At 40.5% G+C, this 21,023-nt stretch overlaps 1 protein-coding gene across 3 annotated transcripts in view; it reads right to left on the bottom strand.

Moving 5' to 3' along the window:
- Window positions 1–21,023, bottom strand: part of BBS9 (Bardet-Biedl syndrome 9) — a 350,821-nt gene that overhangs the window by 157,794 nt on the left and 172,004 nt on the right. For all 3 annotated transcript variants that reach the window (XM_053661722.1, XM_053661721.1, XM_053661724.1), the window contains 2 exons: window positions 10,310–10,482; window positions 8,157–8,309 (listed from right to left, as the gene is read on the bottom strand). In XM_053661722.1, coding sequence (XP_053517697.1) covers window positions 8,157–8,309; window positions 10,310–10,482 — 326 coding nt within the window. The remainder of the gene's footprint in view (window positions 1–8,156; window positions 8,310–10,309; window positions 10,483–21,023) is intronic.

A 21,023-nucleotide genomic window follows, 5' to 3' on the forward strand; every position in this document is an offset into this window, starting at 1 on the left:
GTAGAATGTTTTTTAGACACTAATAGGTCTGTTCTCCCTTTGATTTATGAACAACACCCATTAATGTCAATTAGCGTTGCACACGTAAACCCAGGGAAGCATAACTCTAGTGTTATGCTGCTCCTTTGCACTCGCACATTTAGTTTGAGAACTAGTTCAGTCTCGTGAAGCCCTGGGGCTTACATCACTGCCATCAGAGTCCAAACAAATGTCGCCTGGTCTGCAACCACACCCCAGTCTGGGGCTGACCCCAGATGACCCTGAGGCCTCCATTTATTTCTGAAATTCTAAACTGCCAGAAACGTACGATTCCATGTCCCTTGCCCAAACTGTTATGCAGCTACAGTAACTATTCATGGAGAATTTTACCAGAAGAGGAGCACCGTGGTGGCAGCTTCTCAGATGGCTCCCAGGGGGACACAGGGGAAGCTAAAGAAGCGAGGCCCAGAGAGCAGAGAGAGACAGGCCCGACGTCAGAGAGCCAGGAGGGGCTGGGGCTCAGAGCCAAGGCTATGGACACTGATTTGACTCTTCTCTTTTTTCCAAATTATAAGAGAAAGTTTATTTAGAAAGTCGCAGAGGTAGAAGGAGTTAGCCAGTGGGGCTGCGCAGGCTCCGAAAACAACTCACAGAGGCGGAAGCAGGGCCTTTGGGGCTTAGGGGGGAGACAGACAGAAGGAAGGGGCCTAAGGACAGAAGAGGGGGAGGAAAGGTGTGGAGTGGTCAGAGAGGGAGCGGGAGAGTGGGCCTCTAAAAACAAAAGTCCTGGAGACTCGCGTATGTGAGGAAAGGTTCTGGTCGTCCCCCAGCCATATACTGTTAGAGTGCTTTCCACTGCTTGCTATTCACATCCAGTGAGTGAAAATCACTGAGCCAACGATGGTCTTGTCATAAACAAGAATTTAAAAGAACTGATGAAAAGAAAAAAAAAGAAAAGAGACTTTACAAGAAACAACATAAAATGATGAGTTGTTGACTACCGATAGCTGCAACTGTAATGGCCACTGTGGGAGCCACCAGAGACCACCTGTGGGTGTTCAGCACTTGACATATGTTGAAAGTATAAAATAAACGTGCTTATTTTACTCACTGTGTAAATATATAAAAAAATCTCATTAACCATTTTTATTTGACTGCATGTTGAAATGATAATATTAATTTCACTTGTGTCATTTTACATTTCTAATGTGGCTACTAGAAAACTAAAAATCACATATATACCTGACACTTGTGGCTTCAAGCCTACGTCTGCTGGGCTAGACGGTGCAGCCACACACACACACACGTGCACTGAACACAGGTGAGGTCTCCTAACAAGCACACTCAGAGGTCACATTCAAGGCTGACCTGAATGAAGAAAAACTTACACAGTTTTGGAAAAGCTCTGTACATTTCTCTCGTTTGCCTAAGGGACTAGTGAGGTTACCATCAGCAAGACTACCCCACCCTTATTCCTATGTTCATTCAAGCACATAAGGAGTAAACTAGCTCATCTGCTGAATGATCATTCAAAGTGCCAACCATGTGGAGACTAGAAAAATGAGTTTCTAAGGTATATACAGGAGAGAGAACTTCTTCCGGAAAATACTAATAAAAACCAGGAGTTTGGGACTATATCCCATTTTTCAAAAAGTTATTATTCCTTTTAATTGTAGTAAAACACAAACACTACAAAATTTACCATCTTATCCATTTTGAAGGGTACAGTTCAGTAGTATCAAGTACATTCACATATTGTGAAAAAATTATTTTCATGTTTATTAAATTATGATCACAATATTAAAAATTACTTTATAAAGTACACCATTTTCAATTTTGTATTCTTTTCGAATTTTGCGTGCTTATCTATTTTAGATACATCTATTTCATTATGTGTTACTACATATTAATCTGTGTTTTTCAATTACTAGAAATGTTTATACTATTCCAGTTTTTTAAATCATGACATGAAGTAATAGTATATCAAATGGTATTACTATAATAACCTAATCGTTTTCCAACTATGAAAAGCTGGTTTCTAATTTCTCAAGAGGTGATCAATATTGTAAATAAACAACTTGATGAAGGTATTTTTCCTTTGTGAACTATTTTCTTAGGTAAAAATATGCATGAGTAGGATTATGGGGTATAAATACATACAAACTTCTCTTTTTAACCATCTTTTTTTTTAACTGAGCTCTCCCATTCACCCCCAAACATGTGGTTGCAAATTTCTGTGCCTCCCCTTTCTGACTTGTTTATTCTCTCCTTCAGAGAAAGAGCTTCCTTCTAGCTCCTAAGTGGGCAGAAGAAAAACAAGTGCAGCACCACCCCGCGTCCCTGGTGCCTCCTTCTGAACCAACTAGCGGCCCGTCCCTCCTGCCAGGGCCCCAAGGGGAGTCAGCCTCCGACGGCGTCCTCACATCGCCCTTTACGTTATCCGCCAAAATCACGCTCATTTTAAAAGTCATGGACCGAAAAGCTCTCAGACTCCTGCATGACTTAAAATGATTTTTCTATATTAATCCCATACAAATAAACAGATTGGAAGGAAGTTTTAAGTGCAGAAGAAGTAACAAATAGCAAATCCAAACCACAGGATCTCTGTTTAAAATTAGGCCTCATACGGCCTCTGTTTTGCACAAGAGAACAATCAGCCAAGTGCCTTTCTAGAACATTAGTGACTATCAGTCATTACATCACACACATGTCATCTGACACAATTAAACTTTCGGATTAGTAAACATTTTTCCTCTACCTCAATAGAGGGTCAGTGTTCAAGCGGAGAGGGGGAAAAAACCTCAGTACACATAAAAGCATCAAAACACGAGCCAAACTGGAGGGTGAGTCTAATTTTCCTCTGTTTCAATTCAACCAACCGTCCTGCTTTGACTAACAAATGTATGTGAAAATTTTACAACACAAAGAGAACTTACTTTCCAAAGCTCTTCTGCCAAATGCAATAAGCATTAGCATTTGATGGCAAAGAAAGCTGAACTTCAATGTAAGTTAGCAAATTAACAAAGCTGCCTCTTCCTCTGGTACTCAGGTTTAAGAGGTGATGTATACTCTGGGGAGCACTCCAGACGTGTTACCTTCGTGAACGGGGCACACATGATGAATACTGGGTGCTCCCAAATACATGCCAGGCCAATGTGCAACGAGCTTGCATAAATATCCTCCTTCTTTAACCTGACTGTGGTTTTGCTAAAGAAACCTAGGACGTCTATGTTCCACCTGGAAATGATTAAATACAAATGCCACATGAATTAGCAAAGCCTGGGCTTTGGAACTGATTGCGCACGCTCTGTAACAACCAGCAAGTTGCCTAACTCTGCGCAGAGTTCAAGCTCTTCCTCCGTAAAATGGGAACAACAGTACCACCCTCCCAAAATGATTGTGAGTATTAAATAGAGTAATACACAAAATTTGCCTCAGACTCAACAGATGCTCCATAAATATGAATTTCCCTTCTCTTCCCTCAATCCTTGTCTTAGATCATCCAAAACTATATTCAGATGGTTGAGAAGGCAGTATTCCAGTTACACAGATGAGGCTATTTGGGTTTCTCACTGCTGAAAAAAGAAATTCTTGACATGCTTACTTTGTTTTAACATTATGCCTCTAAAGCCAGAAGGTGAACATTCTTTCAAAAAGGAAGCTCTCCCCCCCAAATTCTGGAATAAATTATTGAAATTGTGGTGAGCAACTGGAGAATCTTCATTCTCTGGGGGCCAGCCCCTTCTCATGTGCGAGTCACAAGGTGCTTTCCCAGAGGGACAGGGCTGGTCGTCTCTCCTCGCATCAGCCACTGGCCACCCTCAGTGAGGGGCACTTGGTGGATGCCCCCGGCATCCAATGGGACAGCAGGCTGATATACTATGCAAGGCAGACATGCCAATAAGAGAGCAATGGTGATGTGGGGATGTGGATTTTGGGCCTCCACCCACTCAAAGAGACAGGACACAGGAACTGGCTTACAGTTAAAAGCATTCAGAAGGCGGCTAGCTGACCCCTGGGTGCACCAAGACTCGGAACTAGTGATGTTGGGTCTCAAGGCCAGTGACCTGCTGCCTACAACGTGCCTACGGACAACTAGTCGCAGAACGCTATTGCTAAATGAGACAACCCTCGTCACTTCATTGTCATGTAACCAAGATGTCTTTCCCAGAAAGCTCTCGAGCTCTCACTAACACCCACTGACCCTTTTTTCTTCATCTTGGGGGCAGCTCCCCGGTGGTTTAGAGGCAGTGGCAGTAAAGCCATCTTGCCTTGAAACGCTGTTCCATCTTTGAACTGTGTCCAGTATCGTGGCTCTCAGTCATCTTGCTCCACTCATCAGAAATGAGTTCCATGACAGAGCCTGGGCCACTGACCGTTGTGTGGTGTTCAGTGCACAATGAAAATATGGGTCTATTATTTGGAAAGTATGAAGAATTTCAAGATGGCTGCCACAGAGCACGACACACAGCACGGGGCTCTAGAGCCGACACAGCTCGCAGGCCCACGAAGCCCACCCTGCACGGGGCGAAGGTGAGGAGTACAAGGAGACTGGATAGCAGGTTCCACCTCTGAAACTACAGACCCTGACTGAGCACGTGAACTCCTTCAGTAGGTCTCATTAGCCTAAAAACAACACAGATGCTCAGTTTGCTTTCGACATCTCTTGACAAACCTAATTAATTACAAAGTCCACAGACCACAACTGATTATACATGAATATGATTTTAGTGACAATAAAAGTTTAGGTTGGAAAGTCAAAAGTACAGGAAACCCACATTCAAGGGTTAGGGAAGAGTGAAAAAATTACCTCGGAAAACATTTTACCAATTTAGTAGCAAAAAGAATGGTAGCAAGCTAAAAGCAGCGGGGTAGATGGTGGAAATGCCCACAGTTCTCCACCCCTCCAACAGAGAGGCAGTCTGTTGCCCCACACCACTGGTCCAGGCTACGCAAAACCAATGGGGAACAAGAGACATGGCACAGGCAGAAGCTAAGAGAATACTGTGCTTTGAGACCTGGGGCCACCAGCTGAAAAAGCCCACAGGCATCTCACCTAACTGTCAGCCAACTGCCAAATATGTGAGCAAGTGCCTGACAGGCCACCTGGTCTGAGCAGGGGCTCAGCCACCAGCTGACCAGAGATACATGAGTGAGGCAGGTCAAAGTCAGCCAAGTGTGCCCCAGATTAACAGAACTGCCCAGCTGTCCCCAGAGACTCGGGTACAATGATGAGGTATTGCTGTTTGAAGCCAGTAAGGTTTGGGGTGGTTTGCTGCACAGTAAAACTGGTGAGTGGTACAGGTAGGGTTTTCGTTCAGTGGGAGAGAAATGGATTATGCAATAAGCAGGGGCCCAGACAACTAGCTCACCATTTTTGGTAAGGAGATTAGATTCCCACTAAATTGCATAATACATTCCACATGGATTTAGAAGTGTCTATAAAGAATGATAGCAGGAAAATGTTAGAGTAAATTATAGGTCTATGTTCACATACTCTTGGCATAGAAAAGGCTTTCCTAGACAGAGAGACATAAAGAAGAAAGATGGGTAGATTTTACTATGAAATACTTTTAAAATTTTACGTCAAAAAACATTATAAATAAAAATAAAGACAAATGACAAATTAGTAAAACTTTTTTTATACATGAAGAGAGATTACATTCCTTATATACAAAACACATTTTTATGAATGACCAAGTATGATAAAAGATTGCAACTTCTAATAGTCACAAAATAACATGAAAAAAACAAACTGCCTGATAGAAAAGACGTATATATGTAGACACAAGAAAAAACATACAAATGGCCAATTAGTATTTTTAAAATGCTGAGCCTCACTGAAAAGCAAAGAAAGAGTGAAACAACAATCAAATTATCTTCCAGTTAAATATTGAAACAATCAGGGATTCAGGGAAGGGGGGCACTTGACCCCATGATCTGATGATGCCCCTTCCCTGTTGGGGTCCCCTCTGGAACCAAACATTGCCCAAGGCAGGTAGGTATGCTAAAGGAGTTTGGGGGTGCCCTGGGGATACAGGATCTTCCTGATTGTCAGCTGAGGTGCAGATCCATGAGGCTGACAAGCAGCAGTCTCAGAAAGATGATGGATGACAATAACCCCTTTTGTCTGACACCCCAGCTTTAGGATACCGGCTACTGCTTCCACTTTCACATCAGCCCATTGGCACTGCTGCACCAAGACACACGCTGCTAAATGGGACCAGATGCAAACCCCACTGTGCAGCTCACAGTGCTCACCGCAAGTGGTGAGCACTGAAGCAGCACTAAGACCCACAGAAGGACTAAGAAAGTGAAAGCTCCCTGCACACAAGAGAACAAGGACTGCACAAGGATCTCATTTTAAACTGGTGCATTGGAAACACTCGCAGAATCCAGTGACTGTCACGCCCTGCAGTCACGCCAGAGAGAGTAAGGTGGGGCCCTAGCATGGCTCTGCCCTCACAGGCTTGGCTCCCCTGCCCAGCAAACCCTGCCCACTGTCTAGGCAAAGTGTAAAGATAAGAAGAATTTACACTAAACAGAAGGTGTACAATAGCAAGGCACGTCGTACGCCTGTGTGGTCACAACAGAGTTGTCTGCAAGGAATTTTTCTCAGCGTTACACTCAACATTAAAACTTTTATTAAGATTTACCCTCTAACAGACTGTGGTTTGTCCATACTACAGAATGTCTATACTACACAATACAGACACCACAAACAGAGTAAATCCACACATCCACAAGAAAAGTGCTCCAGCACATACTGTTAGAAGAAAAAGAAAAGAAAAAGGTACACTACAATGTTATGTGCAAATTTTTTTTGCCTCACAAAGCAGTATTTCATTTCTGAATGCAAAAGGTTTGAAAATACACAAAAACGTATAAAAGCGATTACATTTCTGAGGACATAATAAAGAACCAAGCTGGAGAATTTAGCACCATGTGTAATCTTGTAATTTTCATAGGGAAACTATGTCCATGTATTAACTATGTTATTATGAAATTGACTAAAAAGAATTAACATACAGAACAATACCTTACCATAATTAATGTGAATATTTATAATAAAATTGAGTATAAAGTACATTAAAACTAAGTCAAATTTCTTATAATATTCCTATTTTTCCTTTGGAAACTGATTCATTCTCTTTTTAATCTAAAAAAAGAACGGAGACTTAAAACTATAGATTCAAGTAAAAGCCCACAGTTTCGATCATCTTTTCCATGATAGTACATATCCTGGAAAAACCCAGCCCTGAGGCTGAGCAGGAAACATAAACCCCCAACACTTTACATGTATGAAGACAAAGGAAGCCTTGAAGGGCTTAGTTAAAGAACAAGTATAAATGACCCATGGACATGGACAATGAGGGGGACTGACTGAGGGAACAAGGGCAGGACAGTAGAGAGCAATGGGGGGGGTGGGACAACTGTACTAGAACAACAATAAAAAGAGAAAAAGACAATATGGGAAGCATTAAATCAAGCATCCTCACCAAATCCCTTTAAACACCCTCCTGCCATTGTGTCCACAAGAAGATCCCTCATCGTTAAAGACAAGACTCAGCTTAGGTGCAGCCCCAAGTATGGGAGATATAGCAGGAGGCCCGAGAGCAACACAGACAGGCAACAAAGAGATAGGAAGGAGGAGGGAAAATGGAAATAAGGAATCCAGAACAAAAAGTGTACTGAAGAGAGACGTGTGGAACAGGACACGCACTAGTGCTAGGAGTCACGTAACTGCCCCTCCGCCAAAGAAACTAGTGGTCTGCGCTTGTGCAGCAACTTACCAGCACTGCCACGCACACTGTTGAACAGAATCTTTGTAACAACACAGTGAGGAGGGACCCCATTTTATGGAAATAAACAGGTTCTGAGAGGGTAAGGGAGTTTCCAAAAGCCACACAGCTAATACAGAACCAGGGACTTTGGACTCCAAGCCCAATGTTCTTTCCAGAACACCTAACTGCTGCTGCAGTCTGTCCTTCTAAGTGCTGCTTTTTCAAATAACCATGAGGATTTCAAGACATAAAGGCATTGTCAATGCAGTTATTGGTGTTTATATAGTAAGTTTTTTTTTTCTTTCCTCTAGGGAAGCTAACTCTGAAAAAAAAAATCTGATTTTCAACATCAAGAGACTGTGGTTGTGAAAAACTCAGTGATAGTATACTCACCTGCTTGTAAGTTCCATCCAGCAAGGTGTCCAGGTGCTGGAGGGGGGCAGGTGTTTTGTCTTTGAACCTTGTTAACAGCCGGCGTTGAATGGCGCGAAACTGGACAGCTCTTTCAGATAAGAGTTCTTCTAATTTTTCACCATTTAGCCGCAGCTACAATGAAGAATTTCTTAAATTCAGGTTAAATGTGCACAACAAAACATACTTAAAGTAAAAATACAGAAAATGCCAATAAATGTCTGAAAGGATATAGAAGAAATTCAAGCATGTCATAAAGTCAAAAGAATTAAAACAGTGGCATCTGGTACATAAAAACATAGATAAAATAGTAGACTAGGTCAAATAAAAATTTAGTAAAAATACTCTGTATCACTGCAGAAAGAACAGATAGCAAACATCTTGTGAAAACTAATTAAATACATGGAAGAAAAGAGTAGGAATTTCTCCCCCGGTATTTATAGCAAAATCAACTGCAGATGAATCAAAAGTTTGAACACAATAAAAGTACCAGAAAATTAGAATTTTTAAATCATCTCAGCATAAGAAAGACCCTCATGGGTACAGTCAAAGCTCAAAGCCACACACACACACACACACAATAAAGTACATAAATAGTTCTGTATGGTTAAAAAAAAGAAATGTTTCACTCAGATGCATATTTTTCACTCCTTTCACAGAGGTGCCCACACCCCGGCCTCTTACTTTTTCTCTACCTGAATAAAACCTGCTTTAGTCTTGCTCCAATTCATCCTCGAAATCTCTCCTGGGTGAGTGGAGGCCTGGATGCCACCTGACACACCGAGCTCCCTGGCCGAGGTGCTGCAGGCACAGTAACAATTAGCGCAGTCCCCTCTTCCACGAAGCACTACACCCCAGTGATGCGGGACTCTATTAAAGCGTACCCTAGAGAATGGCAAAGGTTACCAACCCTTACAACTCCTAAATATATTCCCAAACTGCCAACTGTGGTGCCACAATTTGGTCCAAGTATACTTCCCTATAACATATCTGAATGTATTATGGGAAACTCAAACAAGTTAAACTTTCTTTGATAATGACATGTTAATTTTTATTGAGTTGTGTGCACTGAGTTTTTCCATGCATGTTCACACTGTATTAAAAGAGGTCTTTATCACTTGAAGTCAATGCCTTTGGAATGTTCAAAGGGACAGAAATTAGGCAGGATATTCATATGACTGGCAAGTTACATGACAGATTCCCTCTCTCACTCTTTCTCTCTCACACACAGACAGACAGACACACACACACACACACACACACACACACCCCATAGTTTATAAAATGAAATGCAAATACCTATTGATTTCTGAAAAAGTAGTCACTCTAGAAACTCACACTTCCTTGAATGACATTGAAAATTCTTTTAGAAGTCTCCTTTGTAGTCTCCCTTCAAAGTCTATTTTTAAGCAAATAAGTATGTAGAACCCAGTGAATTTTAAACAAAGACTGTCATTGTCCAATTCATTCACAAAACATGACTCTAGACTATTCCCAAATATCAAATCACTCTTCAAAGGATAAAGACTGGGCACCATCAAGATCCCCAAGAGAACCCAAAACAGGCTCGGAAGGTAATTCCAAAGAAGAAATGTAAAAGCGCTCAGGCAACGGAGTTGCTGTCAGATCTCATTTACTTAGACATTCTGCCATTCGTCATTTACTAAGCGCCAGTTATGCCCAATACTGGAGAATAGTATATGTGTTTAGCCCTCATTCAGATGTAGAAGGTCTGGTGTGCTTGTTAAAAATGAAAAGGAAAAATCACTTTATTTTATAATCACACCTCATTTGTGGCTTGCTAGAATTAGTTAGCCAAATGGCTGCCGATAAGCTCCAATAGTTTCAACACTGGGTTATTGGGGTCAGAGGTTAAGTCCCCTTGTGGAAGAATTAAATCAGCTCTGTTCTGCAGCCAGACCACATGCTTAGCTCCAGGCAGCCTCTCTTAAATGTCTGCAACTGACCACAAGTCGGGCAAGAGGGCAGGAACAGACTCACAAAATCCACCGCCCGCAAAAGAACAACTGGGAGCACGCAACCTAAGAGCGGGTACATGAGCTCCTACCTCAGCAGCATCTCTCCCTTCTGTGTGCTCAAAAACCATGAATCATGTGGGCTGGAACCATACACACCTCGAAATGATGATCGATCAACTCGAAATATTCTTGAAGGGGCATGGATCCAGAAAAAGAACATGTGAAGTCTTTGATTCCCTGCTTTTCAAAGTAGTCTTGAAGGCGGATTATAAGCTCATTGGTTATGAGCCAAAGATCTTCAAATTGTTCACTCTGAATTCGATATCGCTCTAAGAGAGAAAAATAATTAAAGAAAATTCTTAGTACTAGCTGCAAATACACAAATTATCACTAACTCTGATACGAACACCAAAACAAAAAGGACAAAGATTTCTTTTGTGGAATATGGAAATGATTTCTACCAGCTTGATTAAAATATTTCTGGTGTGTTATTGAGGTTTTCTACATTAGCCACTTAACATTTTCAAATTTAATGCCAAAGGTATGTGGTCACAGTGGCAAGCTGTAATGTATGGTCCATTTTACTACGTATGTATCTTATAACAGGTTTCAGTGTAATGAAAAAAACAACAAATTTTGGTCCTTCTAAAAGAAAAAAGTTTGACTTAAAAAGTAAGAAAATAACCATTGTAAAATACCTGGAAGAGGAAGAGATTAGTCAAAGGACATGCATGAGTGAGCCGTGGACACGGACAAGGGAAAGAGGACTGACCTTGGGGGATGCAGTGGGCTGGGTGGAGGGAGACAAGAGGGAAAATTACTGGGAAAACTGGCATGGAATAAACAATAAAAAATAAATAAAGTAGGGGAAAAAAGAATACTGATGTGAAATACAATCTGTTCTGTAGAGAGTCCCATATCCAGCTTAGCCAGCTTAAATCCCTGTAATCACAAAGTTTTCTATTCTTCAAATAGTTCTCTTATTTGAAGAGAGACTTTGCAATCAGACCTTTCCCTAAATATAAATTTTATATGCCTCCAGTCTCTGAGACCTGAGCCCCAAAAGAGCGAAATTCCTGTCCATCTCTGCCCCTGGTGACAAGGATGATGAGAGCAAGAACGACAATGATGAGGACAGCAGTGGCAATAGCTACATCTAGGAAAGAGAACCTGTTACTGTTGAACACCAGCTATCCACCAAGCACTGTGATTATAACGACCTTTTTTTTTTTAAATAAAAAGGAAAACTAGGCATAGAGGACCTTAGAGACTTGCCAAAGGCCACAAAGTAATTTAAATATCAGAGCTGGAACTCATGGTAGGCAGATAATGAGCTCATTTGTTATGAGCCAAAGATCTTCAAATTGTTCACTTCCTCCCCACCTGCCTAAATCCCCCCTATGCTTTGGGACCTGGCTTCACCCTCGTCTACCCCAAGGAACCTCTACTCTTCCACCATCTACAGCAGCCCAACACGTGCCGACATGAATTAAGCACTTCACATTCACTTTCTTGTTTCACCTCAGCAGCCCTAGGGGGGAAATACTGTCATGCCCATTTTATGGAAGAATAAATCCAGTCACAGAAGAGGTTAAATAATCTGCTAGCTCATCTGGCCAGTTAGTAATAGAGCAGGGATGGGAACTCCAGCTATGAATTTACAGGTTAGCATCAGTCTCCGCCACCTCCTGAAACTGCGGCTCTCTGAATTTATGTAGGGACTCAGTATATCTGCAGCTCACTACCCACTTAACCACACGCAACCATGTATTCTTACTGAACTTCCCAGAGGATTATATTCAGTCTCTTCAAAGAGATTATACAGTTTTTGAGATCCAGGACTAAGCCTCCTAGTCCACTCAACTTGCCATTTGTTGAAGTAGGTGCAGTTTCACAAAGAAAGAAATGCTGGGAGCACAAAGTGAACTCCGTCTTCCTGCTTCAGGAGCATGGCATGGGACACGTGGAGTATTGATTTGTAGTCCTGATGGTAGCTCGACAAAGTCTATGAACATATTATATCTTCAGCCTGGTCATTAGGATTTCCATTTGTTGTTCTCAGCTGAAATTCAGGAATATGCCTTTCTCATTCCCCTAATCAACCTCTTTTTCAGTTACATAAGGAATGAAATATACTGGGCATGCCATGCCCACCATGGTACACTGCAAAACAGCCTGGTCCCCTCTGCTGTCACGCCACTCCCAGGGGAGCTCCCCCAGCCTCCCCTCACCGCCTTATTCTGGTCACTGGCTTCTGCCCATGGTGCTGATCACATGCTTTCCTCAATTCTCCCATCAAAGGTATTAGGACCAAGGCCAGATATAACAGCTTTTAGCTTTCTTTGTAAATGCCACTGAAGTGTCATGCTTGAGATACCACTTTACACCAGTCAGGGTGGCTATCATAAACAAAGCAACAAACAACAAATGTTGGAGAGGGTGTGTGGAAAAGGGGACCTTAGTTCACTGTTGGTGGGGTTGCAGAAAAATAAAAATCAATCTGCCTTTTGACCCAGCAATTCCACCGCTAGGATTATATCCTAAGAATCCTAAAACATCAATTTCAAAGAACTATGCACCACAATGTTCATAGCAGCACAATTTACAATAGCCAAGAGTTGGAAGCAACCTAGGTGCCCATCAGTAAATAAATGGATCAAAAAATTGTGGTACATTTACACAATGGAATTCTATGCTGCAGAGAGAAAGAAGGAGCTCCTACCCTTTGCAACAACATGGATGGAACTGGAAAGCATTATGCTGAGTGAAATAGGCCAGGTGCTCAAAGACAAATACCATATGATCTCACCTTTAACAGGAAGCTAAACAACAAAACACACAAGCAAGCAAAATAAAAACAAAGACACTGAAATAGAAAACAAGGGGACAGTGACCAGAGGGGAGAGAGGAGGGAATTTAAGGGGGAAAAAGGGGCAGGGATTTGGAGAAACAAGTATGAAGGACACAGGGACAAGAACTAAGGGGGTTGGAAATAGGAGGGAGGTGGGGGGCACGGGGCGGGGTGGGCTGGGATGGGATGGGAGAAATAGACAGAAAACTGTACTTGAAAAATAACTAAATAAAAAAAAAGAAAGTGTCATGCTTTAGAAGAGAAACAGAGACCCCCACTGTGATGGGGTGGGAGTACACGGGTAGAAGGGGGAATGATGCTGACAAACCTCAGTGGTAGAATCTGCTAGATCTAGGGTCCCGTACAAGCTAAGCTTGGGAGCCAACATTTTAAACTGGGACAGGTATTTATTTACTATTTCATTCATTGATATAACTCAGTGAAAGATGCTGGAGATAAAATCCTAATAAAGCAAGAGCCTCGGCCCTCAAAAGCTCATGGTAGACCTGGAAAGACAGAATAATGGAGAAAGAGTGAACTGTCCTCACTGATTCTGGGACTTCCCACAGAAGTGCCAGGACCCCTCCCCCCAACAGGCTGTCAGGATCTGCTAAGGAAGGTGGAACCACTCACCTGCCAAATCAGCTAGCCCTGATTAGGGGGTGCTGGAAAAGCTGACCCAAGCAATGAGAAAACATATTCACAGATATATCTGACAAGGGGCTAATATTCCAAAATGTATAAAGGCTGCAGGAAACAAAAAAGGGTACTGTGATAAAAACTAGTGGGCAGTCTTTCTTGAGATAACTGTGGTCAGAGAAAGCCACACTGGGAAGTTGTCATCAGTGGTAGAACTAATGTGACAATGACGAAAACAGTATTACCAGTTAAACTTTACCTAGCACTTAACAGTGGAGGCATAGAGGACATTACCAGGAAATTACTGCATGCCTTTTAGGAATTATCTCATTTGATTCTTACATGTTATAACTGTACTATTTCATCCCTGTTTGTAGGCATAGTTAATTTTCCACTCATTCGGACTACTTGTAAGCCAGAGCTGGGATTTAAACTATCAACTTTCAGTCTAAACCCCATTCCTAATCATTCTGTGCATAAAGCTTGGACTTTAAGAATGGGAAGTATAGTCCAGGTAGAAGGAATGGCAACCTTAAAGATGGCTGAACAGACAAAGTCAGATGAATCCCAGGAACTAAGAAAGGTCAGACGTGGGCCAGAGTGAGGAAGAGAGTGGCCTCAGAGGAGATGGGATGTTAGGCTGAGCCAGAACATACAGGGAGGCCTATAAGGGTTGGTAAAGAGGTGGATAGTATCATAAAACAAAGGACTTTATGCTGTAGAGTAGCATGACATAATTTGTGCTTCTTTGTTTTGATTACAAGAGCTGCCAAGTAGAAAACGAATTGGAAAGAGGCAAGGACAGGCTTACGGTGAGGACATTATAACCACTACAGATGGTAGTAGGTGTAGCAATTAAGGGCATCACACTGGTGAGGGGGGGTGTTCTGTTTCTCAGGTCTCATCACCCTCTGAGCAAACCTTAAAATCCAGTTTAAATCTGTGACTTCAATACAAATAAATTATCCAATCTTTAATGTCATCACATACACAAAGGGGAAAATAAAACATACTTCACAACATTGGCATGGAGATAAAATATAATGCTGTATGGGAAAGACCTATATAAATGTGATTTATCTTTGAATTATAAAATTTAGATCAATCACAATTAGATGTTCAAAAAATAATAGTCAAAAAATTAAAACCTTCTGATACAAAAAGCATGGAATTAAACAAATAAAACATCTAAAGCTCAATTAAAAATCCAAATATAAATAAAATTCTAGATACCCAGCAGCTAGTTGCTAAGACTAAATGTTTATATCCCCCCCGCAAATTCCTACATTCAACCCTAATGCCCAGGGTGATGGTGTTTGGAGGTGGGGTCTTGGGAAGGTGACTAAGTTATGAGGGTGGGGCCCTTGGGACTGAGATTAGTGCCCTTCTGAAACAGACCTCAGTGTGCTCCCCTGCCCCTTTGCTATGTGAGGACACAGCAAAAAGACAGACATCTATGAACCGTGAAGCAGGCCTCCACCAGACACCAACCTTGATCTTGGACTTTCCAGCCCCTAGAACTATGACAAACAAATTTTTATCAAACAAAAGCCACCCAGGCTATGGTATTTTGTTATAGCAGCCCAAGTGGACTAAGACAAGTACACCATTATGGCCAAGTATAATGCATAAATGCCACCAAATAATGGAATTACAAAAACAATGAACATTTAAATAGACAATATTTTTGTAACATATTTGGCTTCGGTTACTTTCTTACTATCATTAATACATACAGGAAAGAAATAAAACTATATTCTTGCAATAAAAATTATAATTATACTTTAGATTCAGAAATATAAAGGCAATTATTTTTAAGTTCGTTTTTTTTCAGATGACCAAAAATCAACAAGAATGGATGAGTCAAAGATTTATAAGGCATTATTTTGATTATTAAGCATTGTCTCAGTATTTGTATTCCAAAATGGTTAACATTTTGCCCTGGAGACTTTCCAGAGTATACATTTCATGGAAAGAAGAAATAAAAATCTATTTATAATAATATAACATGAAAGAAGAAAGTTTTATTTTAAAATACACCCTTACAATACTGGTAATTAAAATAGCTTCCAAAATGAACATTCAATTTATTTTTTTATCTCTTCCTCTGCATCTTGTAATAGCAGCTCAGTGGAAATAACCACTCTGGCTTCCAAATGAAACAAATTTGGATGATTGGAGCCCAGTCAATTGCCATTCCACTCCAGTCCAAATGGAGACAATAACAGATTTCACTGAGCAGGGCACAGAAATCCACCACGTCAGTGTCTATTCATGTCAGAACATCTGAAGTTCATCAATATAAATAATGTTTGTATGCATGTCATAAACAAAGCATCAGTATAATTTATGTTATGTGGAAATTTTTAAATGTGAGCTGGGAAGGCAAATGAATGCTTTTTAAATCAGAAAGTTTGAGAAAGTAATATAAACAATTTCAGTAGATATTGGTCTAATATTCTAAATACACAACCTCTCTGATATTAGTGGAAACTATAGATGATTTCTCTAAATTTACTTTTCAAAAGGCTTTTTCCAAGCTGGGTTTATATCATTTGCCCATTGTCCCTTGATAATATTGCTAAGAAATTCAAAGATAAATATTAAGCAGCAATATATTGAATCACTGCATACATTCAAGGGCTTCCAGGGTGCAGGGTAGGTTTCAGGTGACTTTTGACTTAATCATTGCATTTACCCCTAAAATGTTTGGCTTCACTGAAAATCTATCACAAAGCCCCTACTATATAAAATTTACAGCATGGAAGAAACATCACGGATTTCTAAAACCCCATGCTCTATCAAGCATCCAAAGATAGCTTTTCCTCTGTGGAATGCCTTCCACTTAACCTCCTATCATTCTCTGAGATCCTTCACAAAGGAAATCTCATAAGGAACCTCATCCCTTTGGGCTTCAATAGCACCTAAAATGGCCTTCTGTAAGCATCCCAAGCACTACTATGGGTTCTCTACTGATTTGTCTCTCCCATTAGTCCAGAAGCTAAATGCAAAATGAACAGAGGCAAAAGCAAGCCTCTCCCCTTGTTTGTTTCTGAAGACAGGTTAACATGTTTCAAGATTACATATGCTGTAAGATATAAAACAGAAAGCAACAAACAGACAAACAAAACAAAATCATAGGCACAGATAACAGTAGGGCAGTCACCAGAGAGGAAGAGAAGTGGGGGGAGGGTGAAGAGGGTAAAGGGAGCCAAATATATGGTGACAGAAAGAGATTACTTAGAGTGGTGGGCCCACAGTGCAATATACAGATGATGTACTAAAGAACTATGCACTTGAAAGTTATACACAAGGGTTGGCAAAAGTAGGTCTACAGTTGTGAGTACAAGAAATAAAATTTATTCTTGTATTATTATTTATTACTTATTGTACTGTTTTCCACATGAACAACAGTAAGCCTACTTTTGCCTACCCTTGGAATGTATTAATCAATGTTACCCCAATAAGTTTGATTTAAATAAATAAGTTTAAAAAAGATTAAATATGGCATATGCAAAAAAAAGGGAAAAAAGGCTTTACAAGGCCCATGCATGACTACAATGTTTTCATTGTACTTGAAAGTAAAATAATCCAGAAACAAGCAAAGGGTTTTGCACTTGACCTTGTTCAAAAGATAGTAAATTAATTAATTTGACTATGTGCAATTCAATTACTCTTTCTACCATGTTAAAATCTTTCAGGATAATCTTTTAGTGCATTAGTTATCTTTTCCAATTCCAAAGGCCTACTTGAGACTACATACATTTGCTATCTGCGATTGCTTAACCTTGCTTGTGACACTGAAAACACATATTTACTAGGTACTCATTACTAATGAACAGTTTAGCAGGGTACAAAAATCTAAGTTGAAAATCATTTTCCTCAAAGCTTTTAAGATTTTTTTTATAAATAAAAAAGCTTTTATTTATGTTTACAGGGGGGAAAAGAGAGAGAAAAAGAGGAAGAGAAACATCAGTATATGACAGAAACATCAATCAGTTGTTTCTTACCCAGCCCCAACCAGGGACTGAACCCACAACTCAGGCCATGTGTCCTGACCAGGAATCAAACTGGTGACCTTTTCCTTTGTTGGACAACACCCAACCATCTGGGTCACACTGGACACGGTATTTCCCTCAAATCTTGTAGAAAACCCTTCTGTCTTCTAGAATCCACTGATGTTGACTAAATCTCATTGAGTAACTTGCTTTCTCCTTTTTAATCTCTGAGGAGCTGCTCCTGATCCTCAGTGCTGCAAGTTCTCACAATACCGTATCTAAATGTGTTTCTGTTTCTCATTCATTGTACTAACATCAAACAGGCTCTTTCAAAATCCACAACCGAGAGGCCTCATATCCGTGAAATCCTGGTCTCCATTGTTCTTCTTTCCATCTTCACAAGCCACTCCCCCAACGTCACACCTTTCCTGATGAGCTTGTCATTACCTGAATCTGCAGTCCCTCTGAACTCTTGACTTCAGCATCTCACTCATCCTCAAATCACCACTTAGGTTCTTCTAGTTCACTTGATCTGTAATTCCTATTTCACTTCTTATACCTTATTGAGATTTGTGATCCATTGTATCCATAATTTTTCACCATATATCAGCTTTCTCTAATCTTTACTTCTCTTATCATTTTAGATTTGGTAGTCCATTATTATAAATACTCTCATAAAAATAGCTGATCTACAATTCTGTTTCAAAACCCCAGCCCTGAGTTTAGTTGCTTTGAGGCTGATAAATCACTGCCAGAAAGAATCGATGAAGGATGACTGGTTTTACTTCAGAATTCAGGATCTCAAACTTCAAAAGAGACTCAACATTGCCTTATTCGTGAGTTTGCTTTCTTATTCTCTAAGACACCAAGGTCATACCTTTTTCTCAAAGTTAGTTTTTCATCAAGCTTCCTTATCTTTCTACCAACAAGTCTACAAAGTCTCCCTGGATCTGCATCCAATCCCTCCCATCACCATAAAGTTACGAAAGCTTGTCCTTCGATCCCCCTGGACACCCAAAATGCCTGCCCCCCCCCAGCTCTGCATCCTACCCCTACTCGTTCTCAAAGACTTGATTGCTTTGTGACCCCTTTCTCCTTCTTGATTATCAGCCTCTCCCACTTAACTCAATCATTTCAGTTAATATTCAAATGTGTTCTAATACTGCTCATTTAAAAATGAAATGAAACATTTCTTCCAGCTACATCTTACTTCTGAATTATTGAGTTTGGCTGTCCAATTCTTTCTGAAAACACTTCATACTTGCACCACTAAATACTCTAAATTTATCCTTGGATTAAGCTGCAGTTTAGATTGTCCGATTTGAGCTCAGATAGAATTATACATAGTAAATTGAGTTTCATCATTATTTTTAATTGTCTACAAAATTTGCTACTCATAAGTTATAACTGCGTAAGTATAATTATAAAGATAAGCTGTAGAGACATTATTGAAGAAGTTGTCTTAGTGACATTCAGAAGAACTGTGTCCTGAACCCTGCATCAGTAAACAGCATTTCCTAAACTGATTTACCTTTTGACATTCTGCAAATTGAAACTAAAATGCTCTCTTGTTTTTAGGCTGTGAGCACCTTACTGGTTGAACAGGGCCCATCTGAGTGCTGATCTTAGGAATCCTTACCTTTATTAACTGCATGCTCTTATTTTCTCTCTCTGTTTCCTTCACTATTTATTTTCTCCTTTCAAATTGTGAAAATTTTTGTAGATTATTTTAAATCCTTTAAGAAACGTGCAGAACAAAGCAAGTACATATAGATGTAGTACAGATGAAGGTTAAAACAGAGCTAGAGAGAAGACAACCAAGAAGAGTATAGACACGGAAAGGGGAAAGAGGGAGGCCAGGAAGAGAAATGGCCATGTTCATTGTGTGAGGTAGTAAGTCACTAGGTGGGTCTGCATCTTAAGAAATGAGCCTGGCAGAAGTACATCACTCATTTAGGCAACAGCACGTTTCTTCTGACACCCCACTGCACTGAATCAGGCAAAGTAATTGACTCCCCTGTAGAAATAGTCTACAATTCTGATTATAAAAATATTTGATCTCATAGAATTTGACCGGTCTTGTTATTTTTAACAAGTCTATAGAGGTAGAATACACAAAAACCTGAACATGTGTACTGTGTGACTTAGTTAATTTAGACCTGCTCACACGTCTGTAAAACTATCACTACAATCAGAGTAGCAGACACCATCTGTCACCTGTTTCACTATTTTCAGTTTAGGACTGTGGAAATCATTTCAAGAATTTTGCTAGTGTCAAGTATTTTTCCTAAATATTCTTACCTTCAAAGCTTTGTTTTTTCAGAATTGACATAACAAACTCTACTAACTCTACTTCCTGAAAATAAAAACCTATTCAGGTGCCCCAGGCACTGCGATTTAATATCTAAGACAATGAGCTTCATGCATTCTTTCCTGTCTGTTTTGCCTGACCTATCCCGAATCAGAAAACTGAACTAAATGTGCTACCATATGGCACACTGTGCTACCACACAGCACACAGATGCCCTGGCTGATTGTCACACTGGTTTTAAAAAGAGGTGAATATGTGTAGCCCAGAGAAAACACTCTCCAAGCTGCAAGGGCAACCCTGTAGAGACACTTGACTGTTTACTAGAGAAGAAATACGTTCTTTGAATATGTAGAGTTTTTCTGTCAACCCAGATTTTTAGACTAAAGATGATGTGCCTTTCACAAAGACGAGAAATGCCAGGCACAGACTGGGCACAGATTACTTCACTGCTTCTCGGGGGTGGATGTCCCAACAGAGCAGTACGGAGCTCTAACACCTGCCTCCACCCCAGGAAGCTGGACTTCCTACACTTCTATCTCCCTTTGTCAACAAGGGCAGTTCCTAAGTAGAATTCTGTGTGTCTCTGAAGCCAAAAAACCACCAGGGAATTGTAACAGCTTCTCTTCAGGTGGCAGGTGACACAGTTCATGTGGTTCCTCACTTGAAAGGTCCTACTCCTACCCCATTATTTAGCCTGTCGCCCACACCACGGCCATGTCAAGAGACTGCCACCTATGCAGATACATGTGACTAAATCAGCTAAATACCCAAATATTTGGTGATGTTTACTTAATAGTAACATAATCATGCCCCCCCCAGGATTGCTCTAAAAGTTACTTTACCTAAAAAAAGGATAAATATAATGCATTGGGACAGAAATAGCCCCATTTTTCACAAAGATTAACTTCTTGCCTTTCTTTAATGACTTCAGTTGCAAATTCATCACACAACCTTGTCACCTGAAGTCGAACAGATGTGCACAGTTTCCCACGGAAATGTTGGCAACAATTTTTGAGTTTAACTAAAGAGGGTAACAAACAGACACGTACCAAAGTGATTCCAGCACCCAAG

Source organism: Artibeus jamaicensis, unplaced genomic scaffold (assembly GCF_021234435.1).
Source record: "Artibeus jamaicensis isolate MK-2021 breed Jamaican fruit bat unplaced genomic scaffold, CSHL_Jam_final contig_1016, whole genome shotgun sequence".
NCBI classification, from domain to species: domain Eukaryota; kingdom Metazoa; phylum Chordata; class Mammalia; order Chiroptera; family Phyllostomidae; genus Artibeus; species Artibeus jamaicensis.